The 15,803-nt window shown below is 40.1% G+C and overlaps 2 protein-coding genes and 1 long non-coding RNA gene across 3 annotated transcripts; all 3 read right to left on the bottom strand.

Annotated features, from left to right (window-relative positions):
- Positions 1 to 974: 974 nt before the first annotated feature.
- LOC145894674 (uncharacterized) lies at positions 975 to 5,964 on the bottom strand. Its single transcript, XM_082983307.1, has 5 exons — positions 4,260 to 5,964; positions 4,049 to 4,150; positions 3,530 to 3,708; positions 1,602 to 1,704; positions 975 to 1,423 (listed from the first exon to the last, which is right to left on the bottom strand). The coding sequence occupies exons 1-5, from the start codon at positions 5,962 to 5,964 to the stop codon at positions 975 to 977; spliced, it is 2,538 nt and encodes an 845-aa protein (XP_082839433.1).
- A 5,538-nt stretch (positions 5,965 to 11,502) lies between these two features.
- LOC145896040 (uncharacterized) lies at positions 11,503 to 12,338 on the bottom strand. Its single transcript, XR_014401642.1, has 3 exons — positions 12,251 to 12,338; positions 11,865 to 11,937; positions 11,503 to 11,644 (listed from the first exon to the last, which is right to left on the bottom strand). It is a non-coding gene; the product is annotated as an uncharacterized LOC145896040 (long non-coding RNA).
- An 868-nt stretch (positions 12,339 to 13,206) lies between these two features.
- LOC145895179 (A-kinase anchor protein 7-like) lies at positions 13,207 to 15,576 on the bottom strand. Its single transcript, XM_082983950.1, has 8 exons — positions 15,410 to 15,576; positions 15,242 to 15,346; positions 14,968 to 15,097; positions 14,752 to 14,912; positions 14,481 to 14,584; positions 14,188 to 14,332; positions 13,674 to 13,853; positions 13,207 to 13,554 (listed from the first exon to the last, which is right to left on the bottom strand). The coding sequence occupies exons 1-8, from the start codon at positions 15,468 to 15,470 to the stop codon at positions 13,445 to 13,447; spliced, it is 996 nt and encodes a 331-aa protein (XP_082840076.1). The 5' UTR covers positions 15,471 to 15,576; the 3' UTR covers positions 13,207 to 13,444.
- Between the last annotated feature and the right edge of the window lie 227 nt (positions 15,577 to 15,803).

Genomic DNA, 15,803 nt, shown 5'->3' with positions numbered 1-15,803 from the left:
AAGAAAAATCAAATCAAACCTGAGTAGACAGACAAAAAAATAGCAAGTTGGTGATTCTAACGTTTATAATCGTTTTTTATTGTTATGCTGCCAAAATGAAAAAAAACTTTTGTTTTTACATAAAAGTACCAGGAATCATAAAAATGTTTTTTAAGTATCTCGAAAACAAAAAAAATGTTTCTTTAAAAAGCTATCATAGAAAACTTATTTAAAAAAACAGTTTTTGCGTTGTTGCCTCTCATCCAATAGAAAGCAAAATTGCACGAAAGAAAGGATAAAGAAAGAGTGTAGTGTCTTCAGTTTCCCGCTAAATTTAAGTAAATCAATGACAGAAAATTCGGTGTTTACGTTAATGATGAGACAACTACTTCGCTTCATAACCTACCTCAGCAAATATTTGCTTTCCAGTTGTTTAGGCGTTGTTGCTTTTTAGCAATATGTTTTGGCAGTCTAGCAGCCTGCAGGAAAGCAGCACTTTAATGATGAAAAAGGTGTGATTTATTCTTTACTATTATCAATTCTGCACTCCAATAATTGATTTACTTAATAGTCCCAGTAGTCTTTAGGGTTACTCTTGCTTTTAAAGCCAACCTTTGGCACTCTAACAATTTTAGCAACAATTTTATTAAAAATAGTTAATTAGCAAGCTTGTAGTTCGTTTTGGGAAGCTGCTCTCACACCAAGTTTGCAAGCAATTGTTGCAGGCATCATCTTGTGGTAAGTGATTAATCTGATTTTTGTTTAATGTTGAAAAGTAGGGAATGCTAATTGCAACATTTCATCACTTTTCACTGTCAATAGATTTGTATTCAAACACAACAAACCACTATCACAGTATTTTTTTTGGAAAAAATATCATGCCTCAGAACTAAGCACTCAATAATCTATACGGCAAAAATTGGCAGTAATGAACAGCAACGAAAACACAATGAGTTTTGGAATAAAGCTTGCGCAGCCAAACAAAAAACCGTTCTTTATTGTTGGACATGCTTTCCTTTGGCGGTTTCTGCAGAAAGTGAAAACCCAATTTTGTCAAGGTCACGCGCCTTGACTGTATCGTGTAAAGAAAAACCACCACCAGCAGCAGCTTGTGAAGCGCAAAGCAGGTGCAGCGGCAATTGGAATTTCGATTTTAGCGCATAGGGCGACGGCAAGCTGGTGAAAGCCCCGCCGCTTGTAGGGGTCGTAGTTTCGGATGAAGCGTGTTTCAATTGGCCGTAGACTCCAGCTGCCTGGCTCGAAAACAAACCGTCGCGTGCGTTTGAAAGCATTCCTGACAAAAAGGGAATGGACAGTGCGCTTGGGTATTGGTTGGTCGCTGACTCGCTAGTGGGCGATGTGGAGCGTTTTGGTGACGCGGATAAATTTTGATTGTCTCCCACGTAAGGTCGTGCCGCATTTAGTTTGGTTGACATGGTTGATCCTAAAAAATATAATATTGATATCATTACTACAGTGTTACAAAACCCAAATGCCATTTTGCACTTGTAATTCTTAAACCTTGTCAAAGGCTGCCAATATGGGTGGTTGCGCTAAACAGAGGTACATATAAATACTTAATTATAGCCAATTCTTTCTAATTTTTTGTTATTAATTCTCACCGAGTGCTGTCGTGTGTGTGCAGTTGTCTAGCTCCCTCTCGTGGCTGGAGGCATCCGCCTTTTCTTGTCTTCTCCATTTCGCTCTCCGGTTTTGGAACCACACCTGTAAGTTTGCACGTCATTTAGTCACCCTGTCGTAACTTATACTGACATATGGAGTCGCAAAATATATTTGTGGAGCGTTTATTGAGATAGTAGAATTAGAACCCGAGCTAAAAAGAATTTAAACTTTATCTGGGCGATCCGTGGAAGTATTAATACTTGTTTGCGAAACTGTTTGTTGGTCGGTTCGTGCAAGGTGTATCAAGGAGTAGGATTATGTAGGAGTTGTAACTGTCCCAAACCCCCATCTTCGCCCGTCCCGAAATCAAGATGAAACTCCCGATTTTCACGCTTTCAAGTTTGTGCGCTGATTCATAATTTAAAGCCAAGCCACTTCGCTGATGCAACAAACTCCACTCTCAACAATAAATGCCCCTCGACCTACGGTATATGCATTTACAGATGGGTCTGCGACCTGATTGGCAACACTGACAGCCGGTTTTGAAACACTCAACCAGATCAAATCAGGCTCTCGTTCCCGAAATGAATTAATTATAAGCATTTGTAGCATTTAAAGCTTTGAGAAAGGATAAGTTTAATTACAGTCCCTGTCTTCCACCTCCGTAAGTGGTTGATTATTTGTGCTGGCGTGCCATGAATTATCCATGCCTTGCATGCCACCCAGTTGTTTGTCTGCCAGGCAATGGCCATGACTTGGGGTGGGCCAAATTTTACGACTGGCCGTTAATTATGCATTTCAAATTACGGACCCATCAGCACCCCTGCGTGCGATCATCGCCACCATACAACCGTTTGTTGATTGCCCCCTCGCCCTGTTGATTCTCTGGCGGTTGCATTTTGCCAAGTGCCCTTCCCTTTTCCTCTCCCCCAAATGTATGTAGGTGTTTGCAACGTTTTGTGCGAGGAAGAGGCGCGGACAACAAATGTATTCCATTTGTCAGATTCAGGTGCAACGGATCGATTAAATTATGCCCACAAAACACCCACACAATTGTTGGTATCGCAGTTTACACGTGATAATAGCCAAGCACGTGTTTACTTTCGATTAAAACCATAACTAGCAATACGCTGTTCCTAATTCAATCATTTAGGAGATTAAGGTCATACTGTAATACGTCTTTTGCCGCTTGTGGCTGCCATATGCCCATCTTGTATGCATTTCACACTTACGTACCATGATTTTTCAGCGTTGAATAATTCCGTTTTCGTGGTCATTATACACGTATGTATGAGATGTTATAGTTAACTAATTCATAACTCTGACATTTATGTTAAAGATCACGGGTTTAAAGAATTTTGCTCCTAAGTTTAAAATAGATCGAAGGAAAATATCTGGTAAATCAGGTTGTGTTGTGTCACCCACTTCGTAAGCAGCTACCCTGGCCCAATGAAAGCAAGCCCTTTACATGAGACAAATATATACATGCATTAACTTTGTGCGTTGAGTATGGGAGTCTACATTACTTGTGCGAGTTTTATGCGTATATAATTGTTACTGGGGGATTTTCATGCTGAAGTGGACAATTTTATATATAGTTTAAAATATACTGCTCTTCTGGCATAAAATTAACGTGCTATATTGTTATAACATTTCGTCTGTCATTCAGCGAGACTTCATCAGGGTTTAAAACCGCAATTTCAACGTAAACCACACTTAAACATTCAGGGGGCACCTTGCAACAATACAGTACGTTATTTTTTGTCCAGAAGAGCAGTACATTTTCAATTGCAATATGCCTGGCAGCAACAGAAGTTTCAAATTTTTGCGTATAGTTTCGTAAAACACCCTTTGTTGTCTAAACGGGAATCCACACACAAAAAAGTACTTATGGTCGAACAGCGATTTGGTTAGCGTTATAACGTACCTGGACTCGAACCTCAGGAAGGCTGATTTTCACCGCCAACTCTTCACGACTATAAACATCTGGGTAGTGGGATCTTTCGAATGCTCGTTCCAACTCGTGGAGTTGAAAGGTGGTGAAAGTTGTTCTGTTACGTCGCAGTTTCTTCTTATTATCGGGGTCGGAAGAATGGGGAGATTTTTCTGTTGGTGTAAATGATCACGGTTGCTTAAATGACAAAACTTTTTCCAGGATGCCCAAGAAATGCCAGTGCTGTAATAGTAATTCCTCGTTCTCACTGTTTGATTTAACTCAGTAGAAACAGGGCATATAGAGCTATTTTAAATATATCGTATTAGTATTGCGATTTTAATTACAACAATAATTGTAATGACATGATTAAGTCATACGTGCAACCAAATCAGTAAACAGCTTCACAAAAACCAAACAGCAAAATGATGGCAAAACTTTGACCTTTGTACGATGCTTTTTTGTTTATGGAGTGAATTCGTGTCGAAAAATTTTACTGCCTTATGCGTTTACCTCCTGCGTTTCTGACGTTGGGTGTCGTGCCCCGGTATTGCGACTCATCCTTAAATTGTGGTTGAGCTCCTCCCGAATGTCCTCCGCCCCAAAATTTGTCACCTGCGCGTGAAGTTTAATCGATAAGATTAGGTTGATGTGAAGTAGTCAGTTTTGGTTCGCTTTTATAACGAGCTGTGAATTTCATAGCGATATTGATTGGAAAAATTACCTTGCATAAGTATTCCCATTGCGGGGTGGGCTCCTTCCAAACCATTTTTCTTGTCGTTCGCTCCATTGTTACGGTAACCCGGAGCAGTTTCTTTGGAGCGGTCTTGTGTTGTGCCATTGAAAGAGGTTGATTTGGATGCAGTCGCGGGGTCTGATTCTTTTAGGTATCTCTCCAGCGTCTTTTGGCTGAAGTCTTTAACTTCGGGCTCGCATTTGACTCTTTCCCGTTCCGCCAGGAGGGAATACATTGCCAATAAACTATTACTATTGCTATTTCTGTCGTCTTTTGAACGTTCCAACGGAGGGCTTGCAGGCGGTTGCGCGGCGTCCAAGTCACTTTCGTTGCAAACGTCAAACTCGTCCGCGCTGCTTCCGACGTCATCATCGTCGTCGTCAAGGTAACGTTCGCGAGGGGTGACCGGTCGTTCTCCAGCGATTTTTGCATGGAGAAGCATCATAGCTGGTGGAAGCATCCATTTCATGTTCGAAGCCAGTCCACCGTCCAAAGCCCGTGCGTACATTTGTCTCAATGCGTCTTGATCCATCGTGCGGGTGGCCATCAACTGCTCGCTGTACAACATGGCGGCGAGCATCAGTTCGCGTTCGAATCCGCCTACACTGGCAAAGTCCTTCGGTGCGGGAGTCGCGGCCTTTGTTGGTGGACTTTTGTGTTCGCCAACGGTTTTCATCCGTTGTGAAAATTCCTCGTCCTTTTCTTCGCCATGTGATCGTTTTCGTGTTTCCCCTGCTGCAGGCACTGCTTGCATTGACTCGTAATTTCCCTCGCTTCGTTCAGCAGATTTACCGGGTTCATTTGATACTTCCACATTCCTCTGTCCGTGGCTTTCGCTGCACGCGAATGGAAGAAAGAATTTATCATCGATCGGTTTGCTGTCGTTTGATGCCGCCAACGTAAATGGAGAGATATCATCCATGTGAGTGTGTGGCTGGCGATTAGATTGATTGCTGTTTGAATTAAAATGGAGCAACGGGTTCACAGATGATTTCAAAGCCACGGGTTTCGGCAACGCACTTTTGTTGTCGTCAGAGCTGCTGGACCATTCGTCTGTTTTATCAGATTGTTGTTGTTGATTTTCCTCCGCTGTCATTTGCGCGCTGTTGCTGCGGGATTTCTTTTCCGGATTGCCGTTGAGTTGTTCGTCGAATTTTCGTTTTATTTCGTTTCGTGAAGGAATCTCGTACTCAGCAATGACCTTTGATGACTTTGCTGTTTCATCTTCGTGCGAAGCCCGCGTTTGGCGTTCGTTCAACCCAACCATGTAAGGATATCCCGCCAACTGGTTCTGTCTTTGCAAAATCGAACTCGTGATGTCAGGCGTCGGGAAACCGTACATTGGCGGGTATAACTGACCGAAATAACCTCCGAAAACTTCCTTAGACAAGGGCTGGGCATACTGGTGACCGAACAAAGGGCGTTCGGCATTATCATGCTCTTCCGACTTCGACTTCGCGGCGCTTAGCATCATTACCGTGTATTGCCTCTGGAGTGCAGCACTGTCTAATACACCACCGGTCTGCGCGTGAATGCTCATTGCCTTGCTGTCGCTGAAGGTGCGTTCCATGTCTGCAGGTGATTGAGACTGGCCGAGAGAGTGAGCTTCGGCAGATGCCTTTTCGGGCGACGGCGCGTTCACCGTTGTTACGTCATAATGGGACGACGTCGTCTCGGCGCCTGTGGAATCCATGCCTGGGTTGCGTGGGAAGTCGTGTAAATCGTAACACAATAACTCGCCTAATCCAATCACTGCGGAAAGCCGACATCAAAGTCAAGTTAACAAGACGCGACGTTGAAATTGAAACAGTTGACAGTTTTCAAATACAAACTCGTTGCTTTTTCGCTTACACAGAAGCATAAACTCCCACACAAAGAGACTTCTTGTGTGCGTAAAAGTTGGTTTATGCATTTTTTGGAATTAAAAAAAAATTGCGTTGATGATCGCTCAAAAATGTCCTCTACATTATTTTATAATTGAAGATCAAAATCCACGTTGATCTCATATTTTAAGGCGTTATAGACGTAAGTGAGGTTTTTTTCAGCAGAAATTAAATTAAACGAAAGCCACCGTTAAGCCTTATTTTGTACGTGTCAAATATCGGTTGGCGGACGGTGCGTCGGGAGCTCCACTGCTTTAACCAAAGCGAATAATTCGCATTAATTATTAAATGCTGTCCATCGTGGTGTTTTACAACTAGGCAGACACGCCACTTTGCTTGTCAGCTCCAATTATAAACCTCATCTAAGTTTACCGCCAGGGACACTGAACAGCTTTATGTTTGACGCGCGCGTTTTTCGTTTCACTGTGAATGAAAAGAAAATGCTGCACTTATTTCTGTTTAGATGTCTTGAAAGTAACATGTACTCTCGTTCGTTTGATCTGATTGCCTGCCTCAGTGGGATTCACTTTCATAACTTATTCCTCGGCAAATATCAAAGAAAATGTTCCCATACGTTCCAATACTGAAGCATATTTGGCCTTTCTGATTAACACTCATGTTGACAACTAAAGTCCCTGTTGAGCAACTACGTATCATACAATCGTCTGAACCCGACTGATCTCGGTATTTCTGGTGACGTGCGTTTCTAACAGACGAAGCACCACCACTAGTTAACTCCGAAAAGAAATTCATCTGCGTAGATTTCTTTGCGTAACCCGCTGGACCGCAAATCGATGAATGGCTTACAGTTGCACCGATTAACAGAATGCGCAAGCACTTTTGACAAACGTCGTCTCCACGCGTATTAAAACGGCGACTTGGGCGTGTGCGGCCATCCGCACTGCATTTAATTTGTTAATGCCGAGCAAAGGCACTCGATATGCCGAAATGCCGCTTAATTCGAATTACAGGCATTAGCAAGTATGGCCGGGTGCCCACTGGTTTGCCGCCGAAATTATTTTAATTGCATTTTGTCTTTCGTCGCCTCGACGAAATCCCACTTCAACATATGGCGAAACGCAAGATGTGATTAAGGGACTAAATATGTTCTTATGGCAGAAAACGGATTGCTGAATGTGATTAACGGTCGATTTGTTTTTGCTCCCCTTACAGCAATTACGTATTTGACCCCCAACTCCATCCAATCTCCTCCTTATTTTATCCGCATGGTGGTGTTGCTTCGATTCGGACTCGGATTTCTCTTTTTGGCCCAGTTACAAACTGTTAGATTGATTTCAATTCACATTTGTTTTTTCATTAACCCAGCGGCAAATGACAGCTACAACTGGAGTTACTATTTATCTGTATCTTAAAATAAAAACGACCAGAAAAAGATTATACATCGGTGGTTATTTCAAACCTTTTGGGCGTTGGTGTCTTCTGATAAAGGGACGTCACACAAAACATGATGGCAAAAGATGGAAAAGCGATTAACATTCTTGAAGATGAAACTCACAAAGACAACAACAAAGAGAGTATGGCATCTCATTCCATAACCCCCTATTGCTTGTGTGGTTGGTGGGTTGTGAGGTTTGTTATTGACGAACACAGTAGTTCACAATCGTTGACAGAAAAACATGTGTGTTTACCACAAAATTAAGGTAATGATATCTTTGGATATATAAAGTTTTCAGAAACGAAACGTTTCAATCCAGCGTAATATAGAAGGACATGCGATCGTGCCGCTTGGCGTTATCAAAACACAAGTTCTTGGTAAGCTGCATGACTTAAGTATATACCCTATATTAAGAAATTTAAAGATGAAAAACGTTGATTATGTCTAAATTTTTCTCTATTCCAGGCATAGTTTGCTGTGCAAAGCACCATATTAATTTGTACGCTGGTCGTATGCCAGGCCACATGCGTAAATTTAATTCCATTAGCGTTTTAATCGTTGTGCATTGCTTAATCGACGATAATCGCCCTGTTCGACAATGGAAAATGCCATTATGACGAAAGAATTGATTGTAGTTAAAATGGTGCCAGGCAATTTCTACTCGGTTGATTGGCATCGATTGTAGTACAGCCTGTGGGATACGTTAAATATTAATTGGTTTGTTTTTACATTGGGCAAATGTAAAGTCATTGTATATACTTTCACAGTGGCAAAACCTGATGACAACTGAAATTTACAAAACGTTTGCACGCTTAAAAGTGGTTATTTTGAAAACAGCATGACTGACAAAAGCTGTTAAGTTTTTCCCCACTTTCTTGCTATAAACCCCAGTAGCAAATTTTGACAAGTAAAATAAAGGCAAAATTTCTTGCGTATGACAAGGAGTTCATTGTGTCATAACTCATTTATATTAACTATCATGCAACGGAAATATTCGTGGTAGCATTCTTCTTGCATGAAAAGGCGTTTTTTCGTAGTCAGAACCCACATAAGAAAATTCCAACGATTAACTACAGGGAAACCATTAAACCAGTTCTCTCTGAAGAATCTTCCATTTGTGCCGCAATTAGTTTCGGCGTTCAAAGCGATAAGCCCAGGGTGCGTAAAGCCAAATAACCTTTACGCTTTATTAAAGTAGGGGCGCTCATAAACATGAGCCATCAATAATAAATATATTTCCACACAGAGCAAAGATAACAGTTTTTCCCTTTTCGTGGTGACGCACAACTTTTCAAACCAGTTGGAAACAATAATCTGATGATGGAGCACTTTTTACATTATAGTTTGTAAAGTGGTTTTCCTCATTACAATTGAGTAAATTTTTCACGCGCGAAGACGCGAGGTTAGAGTGTCTTTTATTAATCGCTACAAAATCTTGATAATCATTTTAAAAAATAACATGAAACATCAAAATGTGATATGGTAACATCACCAAGCGTAGATTCTCGTTTAATCAAACACATTGTGTTTGCCACAGAAATTTCTTCTTTAGCCATTTGCTGTTTATTCATAACAGATGCAATGTCGCCATTTTTCATGATACGTTCGTCTGTACTCATATATGGTAAGGTTTTCCAAACGAAATTATTCCCAAACAACCTGTAGCATTTTGCACAACGTAACTAGCTTTAAACCGCCAGCATTGACGTAATCACCTCGCTGATGTAATTCACTGTTGTTGCGATTATGTGCACGTCCATAGATTAAGCTTCAGATTCGCAATAGGAAAATGACACTTAGATTCTGTAGAGCAGGTGATTTGATGGAATGCAGATTATTGGTATTAGTGAAGCGTGTAGGCTTTATCCCAGCATGTTTGGCGCATATGTTCAAATTACACGAGTCCGACGATTAATCCAGGGTTGATCTGCAAGCGAATATGATCTGTTTATCCAATCGGTTAATGCGTTGTTGGTGATGCGCATGTTTTGTACCCGGAATCGATTTATCGGGTTTCTGTTGCGCATTTTTGGAATAATATCTCACGAAAGGCATTTATATCAGTTTGTTTCCACGGAGAAACGTAACTATAGTTGTTGTGTGATTGGCCTCGTTGGTTGCTGTTGTTGGTACGTTAACTAAACATATTACGATTTTTTCCGCATATGACATAACATATTACGTCAGATATTTGTTAAAAATAAACCGAACAGACAAAAATATGAACGGCGGCCGACGGCACCTGGTCCAGCCTGTTCTTGTGGGAACGCAATTAAGCGACATAAGCAACTATTGTTGTTGCGCGTTCAGGTTAAGGGGTATTTTCGAACATCGCGACGCGTTACGTGTGGCAAGGGACAGCGGTGGTGTGATCAATAAGGATTACAACCACGCCTGTGGCGCCCAATTTGAGCCAGTGGCTTGTGTTCACGTCGTTCTTGTGTAACTCGGCGGCATGACAGACAGATGTGCAAAATTCACATCGTTGTTTATGAAGTTAAAGTAGCAAAAATTCCATTCCGCGTTTATTGGTGTTATGCTTGCAAACTAAGAAAGTACGCCGACAGCAAAACCGCACACACGCATTGGCGACAATGATGGTTTGAAAATTATTTGTCAATGCAAACCGCGTCTTTCGCATCCTTCATAATTCAAACGGCCTTTCCTATAAAGGGCTTGGGTCTTCGCTATGTTTAACCGTGCAAGTATAAAACAGAGTGTTGGTAAACTCAAAACTTTGCAACACTCAACTTTATCTTCCCACTAGTATGTAAGATTTTAATAATACCATCTCTGTACCAGATATTTAAAGACGTGGACAACTGACCTGTCGTCGGACAAACCGGAATAACACAAACAACTGATTTTGCTTTTTGCCAAACGACAACAATACTAGCCTACAAACCGGAATCAAAACAGCGCATGTATGTCTGTGGCTCTTTGTGTTTGTAGTAAGCCATATATATTTAGTTGGTGGGCCGTAAAACGTCGCTGTATTTACATTTACACAGATCATTTTTATGTTTCGTTCATGACGAGTCGAATAGCGGTTTACCGCTGATCGATACAATGACCAACAAACCAAGTTTTCCTGTTGGGTGTCAAATGGCTAAAAAAAAGTATTAACAATCATGTCTTGAAACTGGTAGGACTGTGAAATTATGGGAGCGGCGTCCTTGCATTATGTTTTGATGACCTCACAATGGCAAACACTCTAGATTTTCGAGTAGAGACTGAAGTTTTATACTTTATTGCATTGTAAACACAACGCGTCATGTCGTTAAGCGGACGTTGAACCCGTCCACGATATCTCCATGATTGACTGTTGCATGGTGGTAAGATGTCAACTAACGGATTGACAGTATATAACAGGTATATATGTGGAAGCGTTTTTGGTGTGAAGGTGGCTATAGCAAGGGTCTGTGCCCTGGCAAGGGTATCCTACAATCTTTTTGAACACGACACACGATTTTTCAAGTTTGCTCGCGGAAAACTTTTAGGGTCCTGCCTCGTAGTCAGTTGTTTTAATCGTGAACTATGATAAACATCATTGTGGCGGTTTGTGTATCTTTCCCGGACTTAACCCTACTATTTGGTAACCAGCCTGATCCAAATTAAGCAACATTTGCATGATATCGTGTGTTGTAAACCATTTTCACAGAAAGAAATTGGGACCATTGGTACCCCAGCCCACAGCACAAAACTAGTATTACTTTCACACGAGTAAAACACGGTTTGAGCTGCCTTTCTGGAACTTAGCCCTACCATATAAGAACCAAGAGATATAGGCCAATCCAAATTCAGCACCACTGGCATGATACACGAAATCCAATAAATACAAATATGCTTTTTTGCATGAAACAAGATCACTATTCGAGCAAAATTAGACATTTCGACTACACACGAAATAAAAATTTATAAAAGTGCGTAAAAACAGCACCGAAAGTAGCGCACGGATATTATACAAATGTTATTTACACAAAGATTTTCCGACACAGTTTTAAGCCATCGATTCGCCAGCAGTCAGCTTGTATTCGTCTTCAGTTGCCTTTAACTTTTCTGCTCCAAGACGTCGCTGCCTTCTACCCCACAACCTATGAAAAACACAATGTGGTAATTGGTCACGTGGATCGCTCACGCACGAAGTGAGAAACTTGTTTGAAATCCGAGCACAGGATAACGTGGGTTCGAATCTCATCGCATCAAAAAGAAATACAGTATATTTTTGGGCGGAAAACTTTCGTTTGCATTAGCACCGGACTTGGATGCGACAAGAAAACTTAGAAAACAAGATATTCCGATATCTCTACTTACAACGAAAGAAGAATTCCAACCCCCAACAGGACAGATATTGCGATGATCATGTTCATATTCCATTTTGCCACCTCTGAAAAATCATTAGTTGTGCAGCGTCACTGAAATGTTCTTGCTTGTAAGCTACAGGGCATGAAGGAGCAAGTTGTACCCCAACACACATTGGCGCAATTAAGATCCTTGTCATTTCTGTAGGTTGTGAGCTAAGCAGTGTTTAGATATTGAATATTGAGATTTGCACTTGAGACGTTGTTTGACATATTTTTGTTATGTGTGGTGTTATATAGTGTTCGCAATTGTATAGCTAACCATTCATACTTGAAGTTAGCACAACATACCGGCAAACGCCACTTAATATCAACATATTGTAAAGGGTACTTCCTTACTTCCTTGCATTTTTTCCAGTATAGCATCGAAAACAAACTGTACCATCATATCTCTTTTTGCCGCCATCATTCCTGGCATGCCTGCCATTTTTTTAGCAGAACAGGAAAAACTGTACACGGCTGCCACAAATAAATAAACTTAACTTTTTTTAAGGTTACGATATTTCTTTCTGTAAAAAGGCGAACTTTTCCACCAAGTATAATTTAAAAACCAAAACAAACCTTAAATTGTGGCTACAATTTACAATAAACTCAACGCTGCATTATTTTTCTCGGTAAATTTTTTTTAGTTTTTAAGTGACGCTAACAGCACAGTTTATAGCCCTAAATTTCTTTCCAGAAACCAAAGCATTCAGACCACGTCGACTGAAGCACAAGAGAAGTTTCGCAAAAGCTACAAACTCCCAGGTTTCTGAGAAAGCCTCAGTAAATCGCCGAACATCCTGATGCCTAAATCAGTCGTTAAACTTTACAACACAGGCTGTACTGAGTTGGATGGCCTCGTTATATTCTTGAACGACATTTTATTACACCGTCCTTTGTAGTTCGCGCAAATTACCATCCAGTGTTTTCTCATATCAAATAGTGCCCTTTGTCCGGCAACGTCGATTTGACCTGGCGTAAAACCAAAGGTGACACGGTCGATCCGACAACTTGGATTACCGAATTTTGAACCCGATTCAATCAACATTAATTGGAATAATAAGTGTTTACCTTTCTTGTTCGCAATACTTCTGACTGAAATGTTTCCATCCAAAATGTTTATATAGTTCAATGTAAATTTGTGGCACAATTGTTTGCTTTCAACTAATGGGCCGCCTGTAAAAACTTTGTCCAAAGTTTTGGGCTGACAATAATCATTTTTGTATCGTTGGGAAATTGCTGCACCTTTTCCTTCTCCTTTTGCGCACAAAGCAAAAATAAAACCAGCGTAAAACACGGTTTATGGGGGTGTATTTACATTCGTTATTCACTTCACCAACGACCCTACACCAAATGTATGTCGAGCGAAAGAATTTCACATGGTCACTAATCCAATGTTACTATTTGCTCGACAATTAACAGTGTCTTTTAAACCTACAACCTAACACGTCGTGATTTCCTCGTGAATAACCCCTCGACAACCAACCCTTCTACCGTGCTAGAAGCGACACCGAGAATATCGCCCGCATGATGGAGCAATTGAGTCCGATGTTAGGTATCTCCATAGTCGGCGCTGGTTTCTTGTTTAATGCGTGTCAAAATCTCGCCACTGTTTATTGTCTGTCGAAACTTGTGTAGTTTTTGTTTCATCTGGAGCAGGCCTGTGGATACACGAGAGTCATAATGTTTTTAGGGAGAGCAGATTGGGGCAGAAAATTTGCTTTCTACATAAATAAGACTTCTTGACATTTGCTACATCTTATTAATGTAAAAACTTCACCTGCATCTTCTGACAAACATTTTTGTAGAATCGATCTGGCGAGATCATCGGCGTATTGATGAATGTCTGGTAGTGGTTTCTTGTTTTTAGGTAGCATTGCTGTAGTAAGACAACATACTGCGATACTTTCTGCCCATTTATCCAAACTCAGTCTTTCATCCACTTGCTTTTCCCCGGTACCTGCAATTTATCACACTGTTAAAAGCCTTCTATATTAATACAGGCATTTCTGGAGCCAGCAGCCTTAAACGAAAACCATGCAAAAATAATTTAAAGAAAGATTACAACGATGCTGATCGTCCATCACACTTGAGAGTTATTTTGGGTGACTATGTTATATTATATGCTTGCTTGTGCACTGCTTTCATAAGAGACTGACTGTTTGACAGTCAGTCTCTCATAAAAGCAGTGCACAAGCAAGCATATAGTCATAGATCAGAGACTGACACGACAAACTGAAGAAATTGAATTATGTTATATTAGTATTTTATTGCTGTATATTACTGTTACTTACCAATGTTAATTACAGCATCACTATGATAGTAACCATCCATTTGCTTTTTCTTTGTCAAGGACAGAAGCTCAATGCTGCTAATTGTCTGATTTCCAAAATTCATACTGGCAAAGGGCTTGTACAGACTAGAATTAATCTTCTTGATCTAACAGATGATGTTGATTTTGTTTCAAAAAGATTTTGAAAATCAAGCTTATTGTTAATATTTGAAATAATCCTACTTGCCGTGACAGATACTTGTAATTACTTGCACTGTACTGTTATCATTTATATTTGCCAAACAACATCTTTACTTTTTTATGTTTCTGTTTCATTCTTGAAAGTTTCAAAATGGTTAAGTGGGGCTTGAAAGAATCTCCTTTGTTGATAAATTCATGCAGTTTTCTTTGTATCAGCTCTGAAAAAAAAATGGATCTCATGAAGGCCTAATTCACAGTAGACATCTTATGTACAAAGAGTTTTACCTTTGAATACCAGAACTGTTAGGAACCAGCATGATACAACAAAATATATGTTTGCAATGAATCGAACAGAATTAAAGAAGAATCTTGTTTGAATTCTTACCAGCTATTTGCATTAGATTGTCGAGGCCACTGTCTTCAAGCAACTTTGCAAACAAAACTTGATGCTGAAAGTTTCCAAGGTCTTTCGCAATCAACTCGAGCTTTGCATTCTCCAATATATTTAAAATTTCTTCTTTACAATCAAGAAGAATGTTGCCAGCCCTGATTTATAAAGACAAAAGTTTCATACAAGCGTTAACACACAATTGACATCTACTTTTCCAAAGCTGTGTCATCTTCCAGGTGCAAAACAGCCAGTGTAACATGAGTGGTTGCAACTGGAATGCACGCATTTGTTAGGTCTGGCTTCTGCGATTTTATATGTTCTTGAATTGCAAGAATTTTTCCTGTAACAATACACATGAAAAATGAACATGATATGAAAATTGCATTGGCATAGAAAACCACAAGGGTTATCTAGTCCAGAGTCCATAACATTATTTGCCAACTTGCTGATAAAAATATAAATAATATTATAAAGTTTTTTATACCAACTATTTCTGGATTGGAAAAACGGGTTCCAATGAAATAGTTTGGTCTTTTGAATTTGGCATTGTTGCTGCTACTGGCTTCTTTGTTTTTGCTTCGCTTTCCTTCTGGAAAAACAATAACTTTTTATATACCAGTAGCTAAAATTATGGGAAACGTCATTAACTGACTTGATTTTTTCTTTTTGGTAGCGCCCCCTTGTTTCGAAGTGCTGTTGGTACTAGACGCCATCTGGTTACGGATGGATATTTGTTTCAAACAAATTGGGATAAAATAAACTTAAGCAGCTTTTAACGCAAGAAACACGCAAATTTCCACCCATTCAATCCCCGTTAAACATGTCGCAGGATCCAACGCCAATAAGGTGCCTTTGGTAAAATTTACCAACAGGGGATTTACCGATATTTTGTTGTTGTTTTCTATGTGTAACGCATTTGAACTTAAAACCAAGTGGCCGCAAAATTTTCATTGTTTAAAATAATTACCATTTGTTAAACAAATTTAAGTTTAAATTTAAGTTAACAGGAAGTTTCAATTGGTAATACTGAATGCTTATGTTTCATG

Source organism: Ascidia mentula, chromosome 3, assembly GCF_947561715.1.
Source record: "Ascidia mentula chromosome 3, kaAscMent1.1, whole genome shotgun sequence".
Lineage (NCBI taxonomy): Eukaryota > Metazoa > Chordata > Ascidiacea > Phlebobranchia > Ascidiidae > Ascidia > Ascidia mentula.
The sequence above is the reverse complement of the archived record's forward strand: the minus strand, read 5'-3'. Positions and strand labels throughout refer to the sequence as shown.

What these genes read in the sequence shown, in the direction of transcription:
- LOC145895179 (XM_082983950.1), bottom strand. Translation starts at nt 15,470, where the DNA reads ATGGCGTCTAGTACCAACAGCACTTCGAAACAAGGGGGCGCTACCAAA. An exon ending in GATGACACAGCTTTGGAAAA is followed by an intron (nt 14,913 to 14,967) that starts GTAGATGTCAAT and finishes TTTATAAATCAG; the next exon opens with GGCTGGCAACATTCTTCTTG. An exon ending in TGAAACAGAAACATAAAAAA is followed by an intron (nt 14,333 to 14,480) that starts GTAAAGATGTTG and finishes ATCATCTGTTAG; the next exon opens with ATCAAGAAGATTAATTCTAG.
- LOC145894674 (XM_082983307.1), bottom strand. Translation starts at nt 5,964, where the DNA reads ATGGATTCCACAGGCGCCGAGACGACGTCGTCCCATTATGACGTAACA. An exon ending in CAACGTCAGAAACGCAGGAG is followed by an intron (nt 3,709 to 4,048) that starts GTAAACGCATAA and finishes TTACACCAACAG; the next exon opens with AAAAATCTCCCCATTCTTCC. An exon ending in CACACACACGACAGCACTCG is followed by an intron (nt 1,424 to 1,601) that starts GTGAGAATTAAT and finishes TATATTTTTTAG; the next exon opens with GATCAACCATGTCAACCAAA.